Source organism: Balearica regulorum, chromosome W (genome assembly GCF_011004875.1).
Source record: "Balearica regulorum gibbericeps isolate bBalReg1 chromosome W, bBalReg1.pri, whole genome shotgun sequence".
In the NCBI taxonomy this organism is placed as follows: domain Eukaryota; kingdom Metazoa; phylum Chordata; class Aves; order Gruiformes; family Gruidae; genus Balearica; species Balearica regulorum.
In genome coordinates, this window is record NC_046219.1 from 26038998 (window position 1) to 26061545 (window position 22548).

The following is a 22548-nucleotide window of genomic DNA, read 5'->3' on the forward strand; positions in this document are numbered from 1 at the left end:
TTAATTGACAGTGGGGCCACTCATTCGGTAATCACCAGTTGTAAGAGACCTCTAAGTAATGTAACTATACCTATTGTTGGGGCAATGGGAAATAAAACATTAAGGACATTTTTGCAACCTATGGAATGTACAATTGGGGACACCAAATTAATTCATAAGTTTTTATATATGCCAGAATGCCCCCTTCCGCTACTGGGATGGGATTTGCTATGCAAACTAAATGCACAATTAACCTTTTCTGAGAATGCTGTACAGCTCTATATCCCACCTGAAACAGCCTGGAGACCCCAGATCTGCTTGCTGACAGATGAAACATCAGAAGAATCTGAAGAGAATATTCCGAACGCTGTATTAAACATGGTAATTCCCCTGGTATGAGCTTTTAAGGAACTAGGTAAAGCAAAAAAATGTAAGTCTGATCAAAATAGAAGTAAAAGAGGGGGCAAAACCAATAAGGGTGCATCAGTACCCTATTGGACTGGAAGCTCGCAGAGGCCTCGAACCCCTGATAAATATCTTTATGCAATATGGACTGCTCAGGGAATGTTGATCTGAATATAATACACCAATCTTACCAGTGAGGAAGCCTCACTCCCAGGAATACCGATTGGTGCAGGATTTGAGGGCTATAAATTGGATAACCAGAGACATACATCCTACAGTGTCTAACCCTTAAACCTTGTTAACATCTGTACCAGAGAACAATGCCTATTTTACAGTGCTAGACTTAAAAGATGCCTTTTTCTGCGTTCCAGTGGATGAACGGTCATTCGCCGAAGGGAGCTGCTCTGGTGCCGGCCCGACTCGCAGCGGAGCGGCAGATCTAGGCGCACAGGGGGTTTTCCTGACTTTCCAGAGGCAGGGAAACGCCAGGGGAGCAGAAGAGACCCGCCACGAGCCGGCAGCTCTCGCCGGAACCGCTGACGAGGCCTGGGCGTTGCCAGGGCAACAGCGCCCACCCCCCACCCCCCCGTCTATAAAAAGCAGCCTGGGGAGCGCTCGGGACCTGGAGTATGACGTGGCAGTTTGTGCGGCAGGGCCTAGTCACCCTACCAGCTCGGGAGGTGAGTTCCGTTGCTGGTCATCATTATCTTAAAGGAGCTTAGCTATGGCATCCACCCGGCAGAAAGCTCTGACCTCTGTGCTCACGAGAAGGGATGTGGCAACCCAGACAGAGCTGCCACAAAAACATGCAGCCACCCAGCTCTCAGGCTGCAGGGAGTGCCAGAGCCTGTCACTGGTAGCAGATGGCAGTAGTGAGAATGGCTGTGTGAGGTGTGACCAGGTGGATGATCTGCTCAGCCTGGTGGCAGAATTACGTGAAGAAGTGGAAAGGTTAAGGAGCATCAGAGAGGCCGAGAGAGAGACTGGTGGAGACAAGCTCTGCCCTCCCTGAGACAGAAACAGGGACAGCCACCAGACAAAACCCAAGGTGAAGGGGACCCTGTATCTTCCCCCTGCCAGGCAGAAGGCAGTAGCTTAAAAGGAAGGAGTGAATGGAGGCAAGGCCACACTCGGCGTGGCAGGTGAACCTCCTTCTCCTTGCCCACCTCGCCTTCCCAAGCGCCTCCGTACAACAGGTATGAGGCTCTGGCTGTGGAAGGCCACTCAAAGGAGGATATGGACAATAGTTGAGCTACACCAGAGGTATCACCAAGGCCAGAAGGGCCCACACCCCATATCATGACCACCCCCACAAAGAAGAAAAGGCAGGTTATAGTTGTAGGTGACTCCCTTCTGAAGGGTAAAGAGGGGCCGATATGCAGGGCAGACCCTCCTCTTAGAGAAGTCTGCTGCCTCCCTGGGCAGGAAACTCCCCAGCCTGGTATGGCCCTGTGACTACTACCCGTTACTGCTCTTCCATGTGGGTGGGGATGAAGCAGAGACACATAGTGCAAAAGCAATCAAAAGAGACTTCAGGGTCTTGGGATGGTCACTGAAGGAATCTGGAGCGCAGGTTATTTTTTCCTCCCTCCTTCCAGTTGTGGACAGCAATGTTGGGAGGAACAGATGGAGGGGACAAGGAGGGGCTGGTGGGGGGTGTGAAGCTCATGGGCAGCCTTGGCTGCAGTGATCACGAAATGGTGGAGTTCAAGATCCTCAGGGCAGCGAGGAGGGCGTGCAGCAAGCTCACTACCCTGGACTTCAGGAGAGCAGACTTTGGCCTCTTCAGGGACCTACTTGGTAGAATACCATGGGACAAAGCCCTGGAGGGAAGAGGGGCCCAAGACAGCTGGCTAATATTCAAGCATCACCTCCTCCAAGCTCAGGGGAGATGCATCCCAACAAAGAAAAAAGTCAGGCAAAAACACCAAGAGGCCTGCATGGGTGAACAAGGAGCTCCTGGGCAAAGTCAAACAAAAAAAGGAAGCCTATAGAGGGTGGAAGCAAGGGCAGGGAGCCTGGGAAGAATACAGAGAAACTCTCTGAACAGCCAGGGATCAGGTTAGGAAAGCCAAAGCCCTGATAGAAATAAATCTGGCCAGGGATGTCAAGGACAACAAGAAAAGTTTCTATAGCTATGTTAGTGAGAAAAGGAAGACAAGGGAAAATGTGGGCCCCCTCCGGAATGAAACAGGCGACCTGGTTACCCAGGATATGGAGAAGGCTGAGGTACTCCACGACTTCTTTGCCTCAGTCTTCACCGGCAAGGGCTCGAGCCACACTGCCCAGGTCACAAAAGGCAAAGGCAGGGACTGGGAGAATGCAGAACCGCCCACTGTAGGAGAAGATCAGGTTCGAGAATATCTAAGGAACCTGAAGGTGCACAAGTCCATGGGACCTGATGAGATGCATCCGCGGGTCCTGAGGGAACTGGCAGATGAAGTGGCCGGGCCATTCTCCATCATATTTGAGAAGTCCTGGCAGTCTGGCGAAGTTCCCACTGACTGGAAGAGGGGAAACATAACCCCCATTTTTAAGAAGGGAAAAAAGGAAGGCCCAGGGAACTACAGGCCAGTGAGTCTCACCTCCATGCCTGGCAAGATCATGGAGCAGATCCTCCTGGAAACTATGCTCAGGCACATGGAAAATAAGGAGGTGATTGGGGAGTGAGCGAGTGGCTGTGTGGTGCTTAGTTTCCGGCTGGGGTTAAACCATGACACTCTGTCAGACATGGGGGAAGCTTGTAGCAGCTTCTCACAGCAGCCACCCATGTAGCCCCTCCCCACTACCAAAACCTTGCCACACAAACCCAATACACCATACAAATGACTACAGTTCACGCACAGGACTCCCCATACGTTCCCTTGAAGAAATGCTTTTCTGTACTCCCTACAGTGACACTAGCCAGTAAGCTAACAGAGAAACCTCTCTGCCTATATCTTTCAGGAGGACAACCTCCACTTTATCTGCTGGGGAAGCAGGTTTGTCTTCTTGTCAGCCTGAATCCACACATGTAGTAAACACCATTAAACAGTAAAAATACAGTTCATCAGCAGTAATATTATCTTCTGTCCTTTCTTTCCTGTGTCTGTTTAATATGCCATTTCGAATACACCTTCCCTCAGCACCCTGACACGTCTCTGCAATTCAGATTTGGAGCATGACTTTGTGCATGGCAGTGTCTGGGCTTGCTCTATGGGCAGTGAGTTGGGAGGGAACCAGGCAGCACGGCCACTGCTCACTGCATTTTGTTCCCGGTTCTCACATTCCCCTGCCTGCTGTCGCTCATTCCCTGCCTATCTCCAACCCCTCACCAGGCAGTCAGGTAGAATGGATGGTCAAGGTATGCTCTTACTACAGGCAAGTTAAAATACCAGATGATTCAGCAGACTTGGGGAAACAGAGTTTGTTGCATTTTTGAAATGTAATGGGGGTTGTGCCTTGCATTATAAATAAAATCTGGAATGCCTAAATTCAGAGAAGCATGCGTGACTTTTCTCCATTCAACTTCTAACAACTTGTTAACTGGGCCAGGATGTGTTTTTAATAGCAAATACTCAGAAAAATTTTCCTCTGTTATCAGTACTTCTCTACTCTTAAAATCATATTTTTCTCCTTAATTTACATTTAGGCTGTGGTCTACATGGCATCTTGTGGGATGCCGGACTTGTCCGGGCTTGTTGGTGCCAAATACAGGGTCAAGGGCCCGGGGGGGGGGAAGCTATGCTCAGGCACATGGAAAATAAGGAGGTGATTGGTGACAGCCAACATGGCTTCACTAAGGGCAAATTGTGCCTCACAAATTTGGTGGCTTTCTATGATGGGGTTACAGCGTTGGTGGACAAGGGAAGAGTGACAGAGGTCATCTACCTGGACTTATGCAAAGCATTTGATACTGTCCTGCATGACATCCTTGTCTCTAAATTGGAGAGACATGGATTTGACGGATGGACCACTTGGTGGATAAGGAATTGGCTGGATGGTCGCACTCAAAGAGTTAGCAATAAGCACGTGGAGAAGAAGGTTATTGGGAGCGGTCAACATGGATTCACCAAGGGGAAACCATGCCTGACCAATCTGATAGCCTTCTATGATGGCATGACCAGCTGGGTGGATGAAGGGAGAGCAGTGGATGTTGTCTACCTTAATTTCAGCAAGGCTTTTGTTACTGTCTCCCATAACATCCTCATTAGCAAGCTTAGGAAGTGTGAGATGGATGAGTGGCCAGTGAGGTGGGTTGAGAACTGGCTGAATGGCAGAGCCCAGAGGGTTGTGATAAGCAGCACAGAGTCTAGTTGGATGCCTGTATCTAGTGGTGTGCCCCAAGGGTCAGTGCTTGGTCTGGTCCTATTCAACATATTCGTCAATGACCTGGACGAGGGGACAGAGTGTATCCTCAGCAAATTCACTGATGACACTAAGCTGGGAGGAGTGGTCGACACATTGGAAGGCTGCGCTGCCATTCAGCGAGACCTGGACAGGCTAGAGAGCTGGGCAGAGAGGAACCATATGAAATTCAACATGGGCACGCATAGGGTCCTAGGGAAGAACAACCCCAGATACCAATACAGGTTAGAGGTTGACCTGCTGGGAAGCAGCACTGCAGAGAAGGACCTGGGAGTCCTGGTGGACAACAAGCTCTCCATGGGCCGGAAATATGCCCTTGTGGTCAACGACTCAATGTCCAAGTGGAGAACAGTGACGAGCGGTGTTCCTCAGAGGTCAGTTCTGGGACTGGTGCTGTTTAACATCTTTGTCAGCGACATGGACAGCTGGATCGAGTGCACCCTCAGCAAGTTTGCCGATGACACCAAGCTGTGTGGTGCAGTCAACACGCTGGAGGGAAGGGATGCCATCCAGAGGGACCTTGACAGGCTGGAGAGGTGGGCCCGTGCGAACCGCATGAAGTTCAGCAAGGCCAAGTGCAAGGTCCTGCACGTGGGTCAGCACAATCCCAAGCACAGCTATAGGCTGGATGAGGAATGGATTGAAAGCAGCCCCAAGGAGAAGGACTTGGGGGTATTGATTGATGAGAAGCTCAACATGAGCCGGCAGTGTGCTCTTGCAGCCCAGAAAGCCAACTGTGTCCTGGGCTGCATCAAAAGAAGCATGGCCAGGAGGTTGAGGGAGGTGATTCTGCCCCTCTACTCTGCTCTGGTGAGACCCCACCTGGAGTACTGCATCCAGCTCTGGGGGCCCCAGTACAAGAAGGATATGGAGCTGTTGGAGCAAGTCCAGAGGAGGGCCACGAAGCTGATCAGAGGGCTGGAGCACCTCTCCTATGAGGACAGGCTGAGAGAGTAGGGATTGTTCAGCCTGGAGAAGAGGAGGTTGCGAGGAAGCCTTATTGCAGCCTTCCAGTACCTAAAGGGGGCCTACAGGAAAGATGGGGAGGGACTGTAGTGACAGGACAAGGGGTAATGGGTTTAAGCTGAAGGAGGGTCGATTTAGATTAGATGTTAGAAAGAAATTCTTTACTGTGAGAGTGGTGAGGCACTGGAACAGGTTGCCCAGAGAGGTTGTGGAGGCCCCCTCCCTGAAAGTGTTTAAGGCCAGGTTGGATGGGGCTTTGGGCAACGTGGTCTAGTGGAGGGTGTCCCTGCCCATGGCAGGGGGGTTGGAACTAGATGATCTTTGAGGTCCCTTCCAACCCAAACCATTCTGTGATTCTATGATTTTTTGCAGTAAGTGCATTTATCAATGGCAATTCCGAACTTTTATATCTGTCGCCTCAATAAATTACCTCTCTTTTCAACTTTGCGAAACTGTTTCAGTGAAAGTCCTTGGTGGGGCTCTGACAGGCAAACATTGACTCTGATAAGTGGCTACACACATAATCCTTTAGACATAAACCATTGACCAAGTCTGGGACTAAGACTGGACCTAGCCGTACATAGGCTCCTCTCTGAGAAGGAGTTCAGAAAGCAAAGGGGGTCCTTTCTGAACCTCGTGACTCAACAGGAGGGCCTCCCACAGCCACACATCAGACTCGTACCCTTTTACATGACACATATCCTTTCTGCAGTCCTGATATGAGCTTTGACTCACAAGCATAAGAAATTTCCCTCCGATATGATGTACTTGCAGAAAGACCATACAGAAGATTTTCCTTCTCTTTTTTAAACTGTGGCTGGGAAGTTATTAACAAGGTAAGTATAGACTGAAGAATGCATGGCTGAGGATGCTGATATTCGAGTGGCAGAGGCCATGCTCTGAACCTGGTGGGCTGAAGAGCTGCCCATAGGCCAAGAGCAGTGACTCTCCCTGGGGACTGCGAGATGGTGGCAGGGCCTGGCTCCACACCTTCCTGGTCCCCATGGCCCACCAGCGTGGTGGCTAAAAGCTTGGCACCAGCTGCTACTGCTGATTGCCCTCATCATCTCCAGCCTGGCCCAAAAAAACAACACTGAAAAACCTTTTCCACATGCAGTGGTGCCAGCAGCAGGACCATGCCAGAAGACCTGTATTTTCTCCTTCAAGGAGTGAGGAATCTGTGAGGTAGGGCATAATGTGAAAAATATTTAATCCCCTCTTCTGCAAAAAGGACGCTTCATTCAACAAACAAAACCGAGCTTAGCAAAAATTTTCTCTGCGTTCTGTTGGCATAGCAGGAATCCATGCAAGGCTGTGAAAAACTGAAATTTGGGACTTACTGGAAGCCAGATGGAGCTGGTTAAATAAACATGACAACTCTTCAGTTGTGATATGGGAAACAGCTTCAGATGTTATTTCTAGAATGACCGAACTGGAAGAAATATACTGAAATTTACAGCATCAGCAGCTGAAAGCATAACTAAGTTCTGGAGCATGTATAATCTTCAAATTATTTTACATCAATAAAAACCATACATTACCAAACACTAAACCCTTGAAGACAAGACATATTATGCATTATGCAGTTTTTGCCAAAAAAAAAAAAAAAAGAAAAAAAAAGAAAAAAAAGAAAGATTTATAATTAGGAAAAGGAATCTACGGGGAAACTTACAGCCATTAATACTGCTCTCAATGTATATAGATTCATACTGGTCCTGTACTGGAATTTCCTTTAAAGCCTAAGCAGACTACAACTGGAGCTCAGCAGTATATGTCAAGAGCTTATACGCATGCCGTGAAGCGTTGAATTATTAGTGAAACAATTAACCTTAAAATAACTTAATAGAGGGAAAAATTTAGCTTATTTTAGGACAAAGAACCTTCCCAAAACACACATTAAAAATCCAATGTGCTTTATATATTTTAAAAAGAAAATAATTTGTTCTAAAATGTCATTTTTAATTTGTTATTTACTGAAATTTGTAAGACATGATTTAGTAAATCTTAGAAAAAAATGGTTTTAGTTTGCACAGCTTTGCAAACAGCATTACTAACAATAACATACCACATTTCATCTCGAATTTTCTCAAAACACTTCTCCATAGCCTACAGCCCTTCTATTTGAATCTACATGAGCAAAACTCTGAGCCGGAGTAGACATTCATTGATGTCAAGGGTGCAACAATCCACACAGGTTTCTAATGGCAAAAGAGGGGAGGAAGACAGGGTGAGGGAAGAGGTGAGAAGAGAGCAGCCCCTTATGTGCATCCCTCCTTGAAAACAAGGGTCCTGCTCAGAGATGCCTGAGTGGAGGACAGGGCCTTTGGTAAGCCCTAATGCCTCCCAGCCCACAACTCCTAACCAGTCTCACCCCAGGCAATACACCATGAACACACATACGCACACCCCCCCACCCCCCCAATCCTCATTATCTATCCGTGGCCCTCAGCAACTAATCCAGCACCTTCCAGCTCCTGCTGCCACCCTTGCAGGCTGTTGAGGCTGAGCAAGCCCCCTCTGACTTAAGTACACCTGCAGAAGCATCTCCTGGTTTCTGAATTTAAAGATGTCAATATCAAGTATTGGTTTGGACAATCCAAAAAAGCAAGATGTTGGTTTAGGTTTGCGTGGCAAGGATTTGGTAGCAGGGGGATACAGGGGTGGCTTCTGTGAGAAGCTGCTAGAAGCTTCCCCTATGTCTGATAGAGCCAATGCCAGCTGGCTCCAAGATGGACCCGCCACTGGCCAAGGCTGAGCCAATCAATCAGAGACGGTGGTAGCACCTCTGTGATAACATATTTCAGAAGGGGGAAAAAAACCTGCTGAAGGTGAGAAGCAGTAACTGTTCCGAGGGACAGAAACATGGCACCTGGCCACAAGCTGCTCCAAGCACAAATATGTACTTATTCTATTTGTAAACCCTATTTGTAAATGATACTGAAAAAAACAACAGCCATAAAAATGACAGAATGGAAGAAAAACCCAAGGAGAGTGATTGTTCCAGCCTTAACATCAGTGGTAAGCGTGGCAAAACCAGAGTGCCAGATTCCTGACTGCCACCTTTGAGAAGTCCCCTGGCCAACAAGTTTCAGTGCAACAGCCTCCCCCAAGGCCTTGTGACGAAGTCCAAAGGCTCCTCTGAGAGATGGCTCCCTCACAGGGAAGGACAGCTAGGGTCAGAAAACACTGTGCTCCTTAAAGAAACTCCCAAGACTGACAAAAAAAATCTTTCAGCAGTTGTACCTAAGAAATCTTGTGCAAATAAAATGACCTGTACAATAAACAATTTTTCATCTTTCTACTGTCAGCAAGCTACAAAATAAAATTTGGTATATTACTGTCACCGAAATCCGGGAATAAACCTCGTAACACCAATGTAGTGTTAAAAGGCAGGCATTCTTTATTGCAGCGCTAGATGCACGGGGGATAGCTCCACCCAACGTGCATACAGTTGATCACCAACACACAGGTTATGTAGGATCAAAACATACATATTCATCATCTTTCTCAGAAAAGGCAGTCCTATGATAATCATTTCTTAGAATTCATTTCCATATTCTCCTCCCCGTCACGCATGCTCAGTGATTTGAGTCGGTGGTCCTCAGGGGTCTCTGGTGGTCGTCAGTGGTCTTGCACCCGTGTCCGCTGGGTGACCCCCTTCATGCAGGCATGCGCAGTATCCTTGTTGTAAATGCACCTGTCCATAGCAACTTACTTCATAAGATTAATATCTCCAACCCTATTGTTCAGTTTGGTAGGGACTGTACGTGGAACATAGCAGCACTGTATCTTGCCACGGTCACCTTGCCACTTGCCATAGTCAGTTAGCTTCATTACGTATTACCTTGGTTATAAACTAATTACCTCAACCTGATTCTATAGTTTCTATTTCACGGCCCCTATCCTACGGTTACATTTCCCCCCTTTGGAAGTTTTGAAATAATAACTTTTCAATACTTCCACACATATTTTCCTATCCTAGACACATTACAGATGTTCTTAAACTTGTAACCATAGCATCTACACCCCAGTGTGTCTGCTCATGTTCCTCTTTTGCAAGTTCTAACATAACTTGTGGAGTTACTATTACCCGATTTTCTCGTGTTACCCACCATCCTTCCATATTCTGAGATGCTTTTAAGTGCTCTGCCAATTGTTCACCTAGTTTGCTGCATCTTGCTTTTAAATTTGGAATTTTCATCTGGTTTACTGGTACTAGTGCAAGGATACCTTGTTCTGCAGCCTCCTTCGCAGCTTTATCCGCCAATCGATTACCTATATTTACAGCCGTCTGACCAAATTGATGAGCCTTGCAATGCATTACAGCCACTTCCTTTGGTTTCTGCACATCTTGTAGGAATTGAAGAACTTCCTCCTTATGTCTTATAGGTGATCCTTGGGCTGATAACAGTCCTCTTTCTTTCCAGAGGGCTCCATGAGCGTGGATCACATCAAATGCATATTTGGAATCCATCCATATGTTTACCCTTTTCCCTTCTGCCATCCATAAAGCCTGCTTTAACGCCACCAATTCTGCTTTCTGTGCTGATGTATTTGCAGGTAGTGTCCCTGACTCCAATATCTTGGTGGTGGTAACAGCAGCATACCCGGCCATTCGCCTTCCTGCTTGCACAAAACTGTTTCCATCCGTAAACAGTTCCAGATCAGGATTCTTCAAGGGTTCGTCCTTCAGGTCCAGTCTGCTGGAATAAACTTGTTCAATGGTTAGCAGGCAATCGTGTCCCAATTTCTCGGTAGGATTTTCTGTTGACAGGAACATTGCTGGATTTACAATTGCTGTGGTTTTTAATTCCACATCATCTTGTTCCAATAGGACAACCTGGTATTTCAACATTCTGCTAGGGGATAGCCAGTGACCCTCCTTTTGTTCTAAGACAGTAATTACCATATGCGGTACATATACCACTATCTTTTGGCCCATAGTCAATTTTCAAGCTTCCTGAATCAGCAGCACCGTTGCTGCCACGGCACACAAACATCCCGGCCATCTTTTACTCACGTTGTCAAGTTGTTTGGAGAAGTACCCCACTGGTCGCTTCCAGGATCCCAGCTGTTGCGCCAGCACTCCAAGGGCCAGATGTTGCCTTTCGTGTACAAATAGCTCAAAAGGTTTAGTCAGATCAGGTAAACCCAATGCGGGGGCCATCATTAATGCCTTTTTGAGTTCTTTAAATGATTTATGGCATTCAGGTGTCCACGTCAAGTATTGATCTTTAGATTCCTTCAGGGCTTCATATAGGGGTTTCACATACAGACCATAATTTAGAATCCAGAGTCGACACCACCCAATCATTCCCAAAAAGGTTCTCAGTTCCTTTCGACTGTTAGGTTCGGGGATCTGACAAATGGCTTCTTTTCTTTCGTTTCCCAATTGTCTCTGTCCTTGAGATATCTCAAATCCCAAATAAATCACTGCTTCTTTCCCTATCTGAGCCTTGTTTCTGGAGACTCTATATCCTCCTTGGCCCAGGAAATTCAATAAACTGATAGTCATTTCAAAACATGTTTCTTTGCTTTCTGCTGCTATCAGGATGTCATCCACATACTGTAGTAATATGCCTTCTCCTTGATTCTGTTTCTTCCACATTTCTAACTCTTTTGCCAACTGATTTCCAAATATTGTAGGGCTATTTTTAAATCCTTGTGGAAGCACAGTCCACGTTAATTGCGTCTTCCGTCCTGTAGCAGGACTTTCCCATTCAAAGGCAAATATGCCTTGACTTTTCGTATCCAGAGGTATGCAAAAGAAGGCATCCTTTAAATCCAGTACAGTAAACCATTTATGTTCCTCTTTCAAAGATGTCAGTAAAGTGTATGGATTGGCCACTACTGGGTGTATATCTTGAACTATCTGATTTATGGCCCTTAGATCCTGAACTAATCTGTATTCCTTGCCTCCTGATTTCCTTACTGGTAATATAGGGGTATTATACTCTGATTCACATTCTACTAACAATCCATACTCTAAAAGTTTTGTAATTAATTCCTCTAATCCCTTTCGGGCTTCCCACTTAATAGGATACTGTTTTTGTCTTACCGGCTTGGCTCCAGGTTTTAAAGTCACCTTTGCCAGTTCTGCCAGTTTGGATCATCCTGGAACTTCACTTGCCCATACCAAAGGGGTAACTGCATTGTCCACTACTTCTGGAATCCGTTCCTCCTTGGAGGAATCCTGTAACATAAATACTCTCACCTCTATAGCTTTTGATTCTGGTATTAGTAACCTAATTTCTCCATTTTTAAAAATAATTTGTGCATCTAATTTGCTTAATAAATCCCGCCCCAATAAAGGCAATGGACATTCGGGCATATATAAAAATTGATGTTATCCACTGTTTTCCTAATTTAAATTTTAATGGTTTCAGAAAAGGCCGGTTCTCCCTCTGCCCCGTCGCACCAACAACCTCTACTGATTTATGGCTGAGCTTTGCTTTACATGTGTTCAATACCGAATATGTAGCCCCCGTATCTACTAAAAATTCCATTTCTTCATTCCCTAGCCTTAGTGTAACCAGGGGCTCAGCTAGGGTTGATTCCCCCGGTCCCCTTCATGATTCGTTATCCAAAGCCATTAATTTAACAGCCTGGAGTGTTGGGTCTAGTCTCCCAGCTTTAGGGCAGTCTCTTCTCCAATGTCCACGTTCCTTGCAGATAGCACATTGGTCTCCTGCTAACCTGGAGACCACCCTTCTCCTTCCAAGCCCCCGATCAACAACGTTCATTCCTCGTCCCCTTCCCATGCCTCCTTTATTATTCTCAGTCGGAATGGCCAGAATTTTCCCATCCCTTCGCATTTGTCTAACTTCTTTTTCCTTTTCCCTGTTGTTATACACAGTCCAGGCGATTTCAAGCATTTTGCCTAAGTCTCTGGACTCAGCCCCTTCCAATTTCTGAAGCTTTTTCCTTATGTCTGGGGCAGATTGTCCCATAAATATAGAGGCCAATTGTGAAGCTTCCTCGGGTTTTTCTGGGTCCAGATTAGTATATTTTCTAGCAGTCACCTTCAGTCTTTCCATAAAGGCCGAAGGGGATTCGTTTAGTTCTTGTCTTACTTCATATAATTTAGACCAATTAATTGCTTTTGGCATTGCATGTCTAACGCCAAATAAAATCCACTTCTGGTACCTAGTCAACATTCCTCTGGGCCCCAGCTGATTAGGGTCCCATTCAGGGTTTGTGGATGGAAAATTCTGGTCCACCGACCCTTGTATATTTCCGTTAGCATGGGCACTTTCTACTTGTTTTCGGGCTGTATTTAATACCATTTTCTTTTCAGTGTCTTCTAACAATGTATCTAATATTACTTGCAAATCCTCCCAATCAGGGTTTTGGGTTCTAATTATTGTTTCCATTACTTTTTGGCAACTCTTTCTGGATCATCCCGATAGGTGCCTGCAGTTTCTTTCCATGCTCTTAAATCAGTTATTGAGAAGGGAACTTTTACCATTACTGGACCCTCATTGCCGACTGCCTGTTGAAGAGGGACCTGGAGGGGAGTTAATCCGTCTCCTCCCCCTCTTCCCCTTGTCCTTCCAGCAATTGGGCTGAATCCTTCCGCCTCCCCTTCCACAGAAGGGGCGGAAGCATTATTAGCCTCCAGATTTTGATCCCCTTGATCATTTCCTAACCTTCTGCGAGGTGCAGCCAATAATTCAACATCATCATCTTCAAATTCACATTTAAAACCACCGTTTACCAATATCACAAGCTGAGCAACCTTTTCCAAATTTTTATCAGGTTCCTGCCCCTTTAATGCCATTATCGCAGAACTAGGTGAAACCAATTCACATTGCCTTTGCCATTCCGGATGATTTCGCAGTGTGAAAAACAAATCTACATATGCCATTTCATTCCATTTACCTTCCCTCTTACAAAATAACATCAATTGCAAAATTGTGTTATACTGCAACGTCCCATTTTCCGGCCACTTTTCCCCATTTTCTAAAGTATACAGTGGCCACCAGTGATTACAATATTCAATCAACTGTTTCCGAGTCAGAGGATCAATATTTCCCAAATCCTTCCAGTGTTCCAGAATGCATCCCAGTGGTGTTTTTCGTGGGATTGATTTTTTACTCAGAAAAGTACCCATCTCCCAAGGACTCAGTGGTTGTGATTGTGCACAATCACAAGCACTAGTCAGAGGGGCCCTAACCCGTGTTAGAACTCCCTCAAGGATTTCTCTCAGTGCGGGCCTGTCCCACCACGGTGGTAAGAGAAATCTCAACCTTGGAGGCTTCCCCTCCCCTCTGGGCCCTGCTCCACAGGCTTTCGCCTAGCAGAGACTTTTACCTGAGACGTCTCCCTAGCCCAACTCTGCGCAGCTTTCACTGCGCCTTACGAGCAGGCCTCCCGTGCTCCTAGTGTGGGCCTGTCCCAGTGCGGGCCTGTCCCGGAGAGCCACGGGGCTCCTTGAATATCCAAATCAAATAAGAATGCCTTTACCTCTCCCAGGGGTCTTGCTCAGAGCTCTTCGGTCCGGGGATCGGAGGTTCTCCCTGAGAATTCCCCGGTGCCGGCTGGAGGTCCTGCGATCCCATGGATCCGTCGAGGTTCAAAAGCAGCGTCCCATCTGGGTCGCCAGAAACTGTCACCGAAATCCGGGAATAAACCTTGTAACACCAATGTAGTGTTAAAAGGCAGGCATTCTTTATTGCAGCGCTGGATGCACGGGGGATAGCTCCACCCAACGTGCATGCCAGGTGATCACCAACACACAGGTTATGTAGGATCAAAACATACATATTCATCGTTTTTCTCAGAAAAGGCAGTCCTATGATAATCATTTCTTAGAATTCATTTCCATATTCTCCTCCCCGTCACGCATGCTCAGTGATTTGAGTCGGTGGTCCTCAGGGGTCTCTGGTGGTCGTCAGTGGTCTTGCACCCGTGTCCGCTGGGTGACCCCCTTCATGCAGGCATGCGCAGTATCCTTGTTGTAGGTGCACCTGTCCATAGCAACTTACTTCATAAGATTAATATCTCCAACCCTATTGTTCAGTTTGGTAGGGACTGTACGTGGAACATAGCAGCATTGTATCTTGCCACGGTCACCTTGCCACTTGCCATGGTCAGTTAGCTTCATTACGTATTACCTTGGTTATAAACTAATTACCTCAACCTGATTCTATAGTTTCTATTTCACGGCCCCTATCCTATGGTTACATTACTTACTAGAAAGTAAAACAACTTACATTTCTGTTACTGGAAAGCGGCAAAATAATTCACTCTCTAAGACTTATTTTGAAGTTTTAGAAAGCAGGCATTCTTTATTGCAGCGCTGGGCGCACGGGGGATAACTCCACCTAACGTGCACCCCCAAAAGACAAAACTAGCAAGTATTTATACTATGTTAATATACATATTCATTATATTTCCGAGTAGTGCTTATCACATTCATGGATTTTCCGGGAACTCGTTAGCATATGCTAATGTCTTTCACGCATGTTTGTTGGCACCTCTGGATGGTCATCGGGGGTCTTCAGACTCAGTCCTGGTATCACCTATACCTTATCCCTCAAGGCTGGTTTTGTGATCACCTTGTAACTTTCTTATCTTTGCGCATCTGTTCTTCCAAGGCCGAGCTGTTTAAAATGAGATTGTTCCAGAGCTTCTTACCTTACAACCAATTATTTTCTAAGTTACAATGGTTTCTCTTTTGTTTGGTTACATCTATTGAGCAATGGCTCTAATTGCTTGAATTGATCTTAATATTTCAATATTCACAGGTATCAATCCCTTCTTTTCTTTTTGAGGATTTGTAGCTTACATGCTACAATTTCTCACTATACAAACTTATTGTATCTTGAACAGAGGTTAGTACAGCAGTGACAGCATTGAATCATTATGCAGGCAAGAATACAAACCACTATAATAAAAATCACTAATAAAAATAGCTTTTTCAACCATGACCAATTAGGTAGCCAAGAAGTAAGAGTATTCCAAATCTCTTCAAACCCAAAAGAGGTATTGTCTTTAGTAACTTCATGTAAAATTGTCATTTGGTCATGTATCTTCAGATATCCTTCCACTCTCATCAATGTATGTCTCAATAGAGCAAGTGGAAGTGCCTGTATCCAGATCATTGAGGGTTTTTTTGGCAAATTTTACTCAATCGTAGTTTTAAGGTTTGATTCATGCGCTCTACCCGTCCACTAGATTGTGGATGATAGGAGGCATGCAGTTCCCATGTTATTTGTAATATTCTACTTGCTTGGTGGACAAAGTTTGCAACAAAATGTGGTCCCCTATCCGAAGAAATCCCAAAAGGAACACCAAATTGTGGTATTATTTCTTTAAGCAAGATCTTATCAACTTCCCTGGCTTTGTTGGTGCGACATGGGAAGGCTTCAGGCCATCCTGTAAAAGTATCCACCAATACTAATAGATATCTCAACCCTCCTTTTCTTGGTAATTCAGTGAAATCTATCTGCAAGTGTTCTCCTGGAATATTTCCTGGTTTTGTTGATCCAAATTGAATTTTATTCTGTGTCTTCGGATTATTCCTAAGGCATGTTTCACACCTTTCAACTACGGACTTTATAATTTCTACCATATTACCACTCACCACTGATTTTTGTAGATGTTTCAATAAATTTTCAGTTCCCCAATGAACACTATTATGTTCTTTTTTTACTATTTCATGCAGCAAAATTGGGGTTAGAATTACCTGCCCCGTAGGAGTAACAGCCCATCCATTTTTCTGTATTTCAGCTCTCAGTGTTTCAATTAAATTGTTATCCTAACTATCCTAGTTAGGGAATTCTTCTAATTCTATCTTCTTTTCAGGTATTATTGCCAATATCCCTTTCCCCTTTTCTGCAACCTTATGAGCGGTCACATCAGCCAATTGGTTGCCTCTTTCTTGTGGGGTTTGTCTGGTTTGGTGAGCTTTGCAATGCACGATAGCCACTTCTCTTGGTTTCTGTACACTTTCAAGTAATTTTAAAATCTGCTCCACATGCTTAATTCTGGTCCCTTGAGATGACAACAGTCCCCTTTCTTTCCAAATTGCTCCGTGTGCATGTAATACTCCAAATGCATACTTGGAATCGGTCCATATATTCACTTGCTTTCCTTCACTTAGTTCCAAGGTTCTTGTTAGTGCAGTCAATTCTGCTTTCTGGGCTGATGTTTTTGGTTGCAGAGCTTTTGCTTCTACAACAGTATCCACTGTAGTCACAGCATACCCTGACATCCGGATCCCCTTTTTTTTTTAATGAAGCTGCTCCCATCTGAATATAGCTCCCAGTCTGGGTTTTCCAAAGGAGAGTCCTTCAGGTCAGGTCGACTGGAATACACTTCCTCAATGGTCTGTAAACAATCATGTGTGGGTTCCTCTTCTTCCAGTTGTCGGGATGACAGGAAAACTGTCGGATTTACTACTACAGTGGATTTCAAAACAGCATCATCTTGTTCAAGAAGCGCCACTTGATGCTTCAACATCCGGCTTGGAGACAGCCAGTGCCCACCTTTCTGGTCCAGGACAGTGAGGACCATGTGTGGTACAAAACCAGGCAATCTTCTGTCCCAGTGTCAGTTTCCGGGCTTCTTGAATTAGCGGCACAGTAGCAGCTACAGCTCTCGGACATCCTGGTCATCCTTTGCTGGTATTGTCCAATTGCTTGGAGAAATAGGCCACAGCACGTCTGTTGCCTCCCAACATCTGAGAGAGCACCCCCAGAGCTACAGCTTGCCGCTCATGAACAAACAATTCAAAGGTTTTGGTTAGATCTGGGAGTCCTAAAGCTGGTGCTTTCATCAGAGTTCCTTTTAGTTGTTTGAAAGCATTTCTGGTACTGTCGTCCCATTCCAAATGTTCAGGTGGTGAATTTTTCAGTAGTTCATATAAAGGTTTCACAATGAGTCCATAATTGGCAATCCACAGCCTGCACCACCCCACTATTCCAAGGACGGTTCGCAGTTCGTGTGCATTCTGGGGCTCTGGGAGTTGACAGATAGCTTCTTTTCTCTCTGTGCTCAATCTTCTTTGTCCTTTTAAAAGTTCAAATCCCAAGTATTTAACAGATTCTTGTGTGATTTGAGCTTTTTCTTTTGAAACTCAGTAACCGTTTAATCCCAGAAAATTCAAAAGATCAATGGTTAATTGTAAGCATTCTTCCCGGGTTACAGTTGCAATGAAAATATCGTCAACATACTGCAATACAGTCCCTGTTTTATGTTTTCTTTTCCAGGTTTCCAATTCTTTGGCTAATTGATTTCCAAATATTGTGGGACTATTTTTAAATCCCTGTGGCAACACTGTCCAAATGTACTGTGATTTGCGACCCATTTCTGGGTCTTCCCACTCAAAGGCAAATATATTTTGACTTTCTTGCTCGAGAGGTATGCACAAAAAGGCATCTTTCAAATCTATAACTGTGAACCACTCTTGTTTTTAGCCTGATTCTAGCCTCTAGTTTCAAAGGATATTGTTTTTGCCTTACTGGCTTCATTCCTGCTTTGAGTTCAATCTTTACCGGTTTGGCGTTCTTAGCTTTACCAGGGACTTCTCCAGCCCATACAAGGGGTGTCACTGCATTTTCCACTTCCGTTGGAATGCCAGTTTCTAAAATTTTATCTTCCTGCAATAGGAGCACAGATGCTTGTACAAGTTTAGATTCAGGAATTAACACCTCGACCTCCCCATCTTTAAAGGTGATTTGCGCTTCCAATTTACTCAATAGGTCCTGTCCCAAGAGTGGTATAGGACATTCAGGCATATATAAAAATTGGTGAGTTACTCATTGTTTTCCGAGCTTAAAATTTAAAGGATGGAAAAAGGCACACTGTTCCGCTTTCCCTGTGGTACTCACAATGTTTACTGTATCATCGCTCAATTTTCTTTGACAAGTAATAAGTTACCGCAGTATCTACAAGAAAATCTATTTTCCATTTCCCCAGCTCTACTGTGGGGTTCTGCTGGGGAGGTTTCCCCTGGTCCCCTTCAGGACTTAGTTAAGGGGAACTGATGTGGAAAGGGAGCTGCTTCTTGATTGTATCGTGCCTCCTCCAGAACCTCTAGACTGATAGGAATAGGACCCCTAAAACGGTCCTTAATCTTCCCAATGTCCCAGTTCTTTACAATATGCATGCTGATTATCTCCTAAGGTATTCCTGGTATTTTGTGCTGGAGGGGCCTCGCCTCTCCCCCCATAGTATTGCCATCCTCCCCTGAAGTTACTGTTTGCTGACGCTCCCTGCAGTGCAGCTCTCAGGTTACCGTCTCTTTCCCTGTCTCTCCGTGCCTCTCTCCGCTCTCTTTCATTTTCTCGTTGCTCTTCTCTAATTTCCTTCTCTTTCTCCCTGTTATCAAAAACCATCCATGCAACCTCCAACATCTTTCATTAATTCTAAATCATCCTCCTCATCACGCCTGCACTTCAAACACCGTTGCCCTGTACTACAAGCAGAGCAACACCTTCACAGCCTCCCGCTACCCTTTCCTGCAACATTTTCCTTTCCCGATTCTCTTTAACCACTTCTCGGTTATTATACATTTTCCCAGCCCTTTCCAACACCTTGCTCAAATTCCTCGAATACTCTCCCTCTAGCTTTTGTAACTTTCTTCGAATATCCAGAGATACCTGTTCCACATAAGATAAATGCTAACTGCAAGGCATCTCCCTCCTTTTCAGGACCTTCCCTAAGAATACCCGCCAGCTTTTCCCACAAGCATAAAACAGTCACTAAGAAGGGTACTTCGGACAACTCGACCTCCTAATCCTCCCCTCATTCTCCCTGCAACGGCACTGAATTTCTCACTTCCAGCAAAAGATTCCTCTTCATCAGAAACATCCTCCTCCGTATTTGAAGCACAATTTACTGATACTACACACCGAACAACAACGCTTAGAGAGTTTCTGATTATCTTTTTCCAAGGTCAAGAACCACAGGATCTCTCAGTATTAATTTACATTCCCTGCTCCATTCAGGAAGATCTCGTAAAGCAGAGAATAAATCAAAACACAGCTGTCCCGGTTCTGGCAAGGATAGAGTTAATTTCACAAGGAGCCAGGGCAGGTAACCCAAGCTGGCCTACGGCTATTCCATACCATGTGATGTCATGCTCACCATAAAAGGGGGCTAGTCGGGCAGGGGAGGGGGCAGCACGGTTTCAGGCCTGGCTCCGGGATGGGCTGGGTGTCTGGTGGGTCGGTCCTTGGATCGGTAAATTGTTCTCTGTTATCACCCGTTGTGAATATCTGTTATCAGTACTGTTGTTGATTGTTTTCCCTCTCCCTTGCTGTCCCAGTAAACTGCCCTTATCCCAACCCTCGAGGCTTTGCCTTTGTTTTTCCATTCTCCTCCCTCCTCCCCATCCCGCCGGGGGAGGGGTGAGCGAGCAGCCGCTTGGTGCTCAGCTGCCGGCAGGGCCTAAACCACGTCAGTCCTTTTGGCGCCCAACATGGGGCTCGAGGGGTTGTGATAATGACAAGTCTGACCCAAGTGTGTTAAAACAAAATTGTTATAAGCATTTATAATGTTATTGAAACAGTCATTGGTCATAATGATGTTCTGTTTGGTCACATGGCTCTGGTTTGTAAACCGGTGTTTACTCTATGTAATCCCTGTGGTGCTGTTTATCACCTCTGGGAGAGGGTTTCCTGTTCTCATATTGTTGTATTGTGTGACAACGACTTATGATAAGATATCATCCACCGTCATGAGTCTGAGCTGGTACTTGTATGTAGCATTTCTGTCATGCCCGTACCTCGGTCAATACCTTTCAGAATTGATTAATAATTGGACCCAATCTATGGGGAAGACAGGGAGGGGGATACCTTCTCCCACTCTTTCACCTCCCCTTTTCCCTTTTGGTTGGTTACAACAATTTTTGAGAATTTTGAATACCCTTGGAACGTTCATGCCAGTATATTCCCATTGCTAGGTCTCCTGAATGGTTTCCAAGTCCTGTTCAGGGTTACCAAAAATTGTTTCAAGAATACCACTGAGGGATCTGCCCCGAGGCTGAATAGTCAGGGCTGGCATGGCATGTGGGAGAGTATGGGCGGGTATCTAGAGACCTTCTCACCCCCAATGGTTTGGAGCTTCACTCCCGAACAACTGCAAGACCCTGATAAAATGGTAGAATATTTGAAAGGGAAATGCTGTGGGTATTCTAAGGAGACACAATTTACCACACTGTGCTGGGCCCTGGCCACGATCTATCAAACACTGCTTGATAGTAGACAGCACCATCCAGAGAGGGAGAGAGCGGACCCACAGGCACTGCAACTACCCAAGCTCCCGCAACAGGCACTGTAGCCGAGCCAAAAGATCAACCCACACCAGTATCAGTCGACCCCTATACACAAAAAGAAGTACACAAAGAAATCGGTTCGCTTAGAGAAGGATGATGATGAACTGGGACCATCACGAGAACAAGAAGAAGAGCCAGAACCAGAAGTGATCACCCCATCCCTGTCCCTGAGTGAGCTGCGAGATATGCGGAAAGATTTCAGCCGCCTTCCAGGGGAGCACATTATTACCTGGCTGCTCTGCTGCTGGGATAACGGGGCCAGTAGCCTGGAACTGGAGGGCAGGGAGGCCAAGCAGCTAGGATCCTTGTCTAGGGAAGGGGGCAGTGACAAGGCAATTGGGAAGAAGGCACAGGCCCTCAGCCTCTGGAGGCGACTCCTGTCAAGCGTGAGGGAAAGGTATCCTTTCAGCGAAGATGTCATCTGTCGGCCAGGCAAGTGGACCACCATGGAGAGAGGTATCCAGTATCTGAGGGAATTAGCTGTGCGGGAGATGGTTTATTATGATCCGGACAATGCACAGTTGCCCACAGACCCCGATGAAGTCCAATGTACCCGACCCACGTGGCGGAAGTTTGTACGAAGTGCACCATCATCGTACGCCAACTCACTGGCGGTAATCGACTGGAAAAGTGAAGAGGCACCCACGGTGGACGAAGTGGCTGGCCGGCTCCGGCAATATGAAGAGAGCCTTTCTTCCTCCCTCGTCTCGGCTGTGGAGAAACTGTCCCAGGAGGTCCGGCAACTCAAAGAGGATATATCGTACTCCCCACCCGCACAGACCCATATTTCAGCTGTTAGGAGTAAGCGCTTTTTCTGCTCCGGAGAGGGGATATGGAGCATACACACCATGAGGTATCCTGTGGTTTTATCTGTGTGACCACGGAGAAGACATGAGGAAATGGGATGGGAAGCCTACCTCAACCCTGTGGGCACGAGTACGTGAGCCACAAGGCAAGACAGCTGTACAAAGGGACTCGTCCAGAAAGAACGCTGCTCCAGTTTCCACCGGGCAGCCCCCCAGACCAAGTGGAAGGCCTGATCGCACTTATGATCCTCTTGAAGGGACTTCTAAGTCCTTTTTGCAAGAGATGAGTAGTGAATATGATGAGCAGGATTAGAGGGGCCCTGCCTCCAGCCAGGTGGAGGAAAGGGACAATAGAGTGTATTGGACTGTGTGGATCCGATGGCCTTACTGTTGGAGGCTGAAGTAAGTCTAACTGGGAATGAGTGGCAAAAGCACCCCATTGTGACTGGGCCAGAGGCTCCGTGCATCCTGGGCATAGACTACCTCCGGAAAGGGTATTATTTCAAAGACCCAAAAGGCTACTGGTGGGCTTTTGGAATAGCTGCCTTGGAAGCGGAGGAAATTGAACCATTGTCTAGTTTGCCCAGTCTCTCGGAGGACCCTTCAGGGTTGCTGAGGGTTGAAGAGCAACAGGTGCCAATTGCTACCACAACCGTGCACCGGTGGCAATACCGCACCAACAGAGACTCCCTGGTTCCCATCCACAAGCTAATTCGTCACCTGGAGGGTCAGGGTGTGATCAGCAAAACCCACTCACCCTTT

The 22548-nt window shown here is 46.1% G+C and overlaps 1 protein-coding gene and 1 long non-coding RNA gene across 7 annotated transcripts in view; one reads left to right on the plus strand and one right to left on the minus strand.

Annotated features, from left to right (window-relative positions):
• Positions 1-22548, plus strand: part of LOC142599224 (uncharacterized) — a 620151-nt gene that overhangs the window by 590878 nt on the left and 6725 nt on the right. The window lies entirely within an intron of this gene.
• The window catches only part of LOC142598236 (sorting nexin-18-like), a 58272-nt gene that overhangs the window by 15517 nt on the left and 20207 nt on the right, over positions 1-22548 (minus strand). Inside the window, exon 3 of one of the 6 annotated variants that reach the window (XM_075738984.1) lies at positions 14966-15302. The exons of the other annotated variants lie outside the window; for them this stretch is intronic. Within the exon in view, the coding sequence (XP_075595099.1) occupies positions 15254-15302 (49 nt within the window). The 3' untranslated portion in view covers positions 14966-15253. Of the gene's footprint in view, positions 1-14965; positions 15303-22548 lie in introns of those variants that run through there. 6 annotated transcript variants of the gene reach the window in all.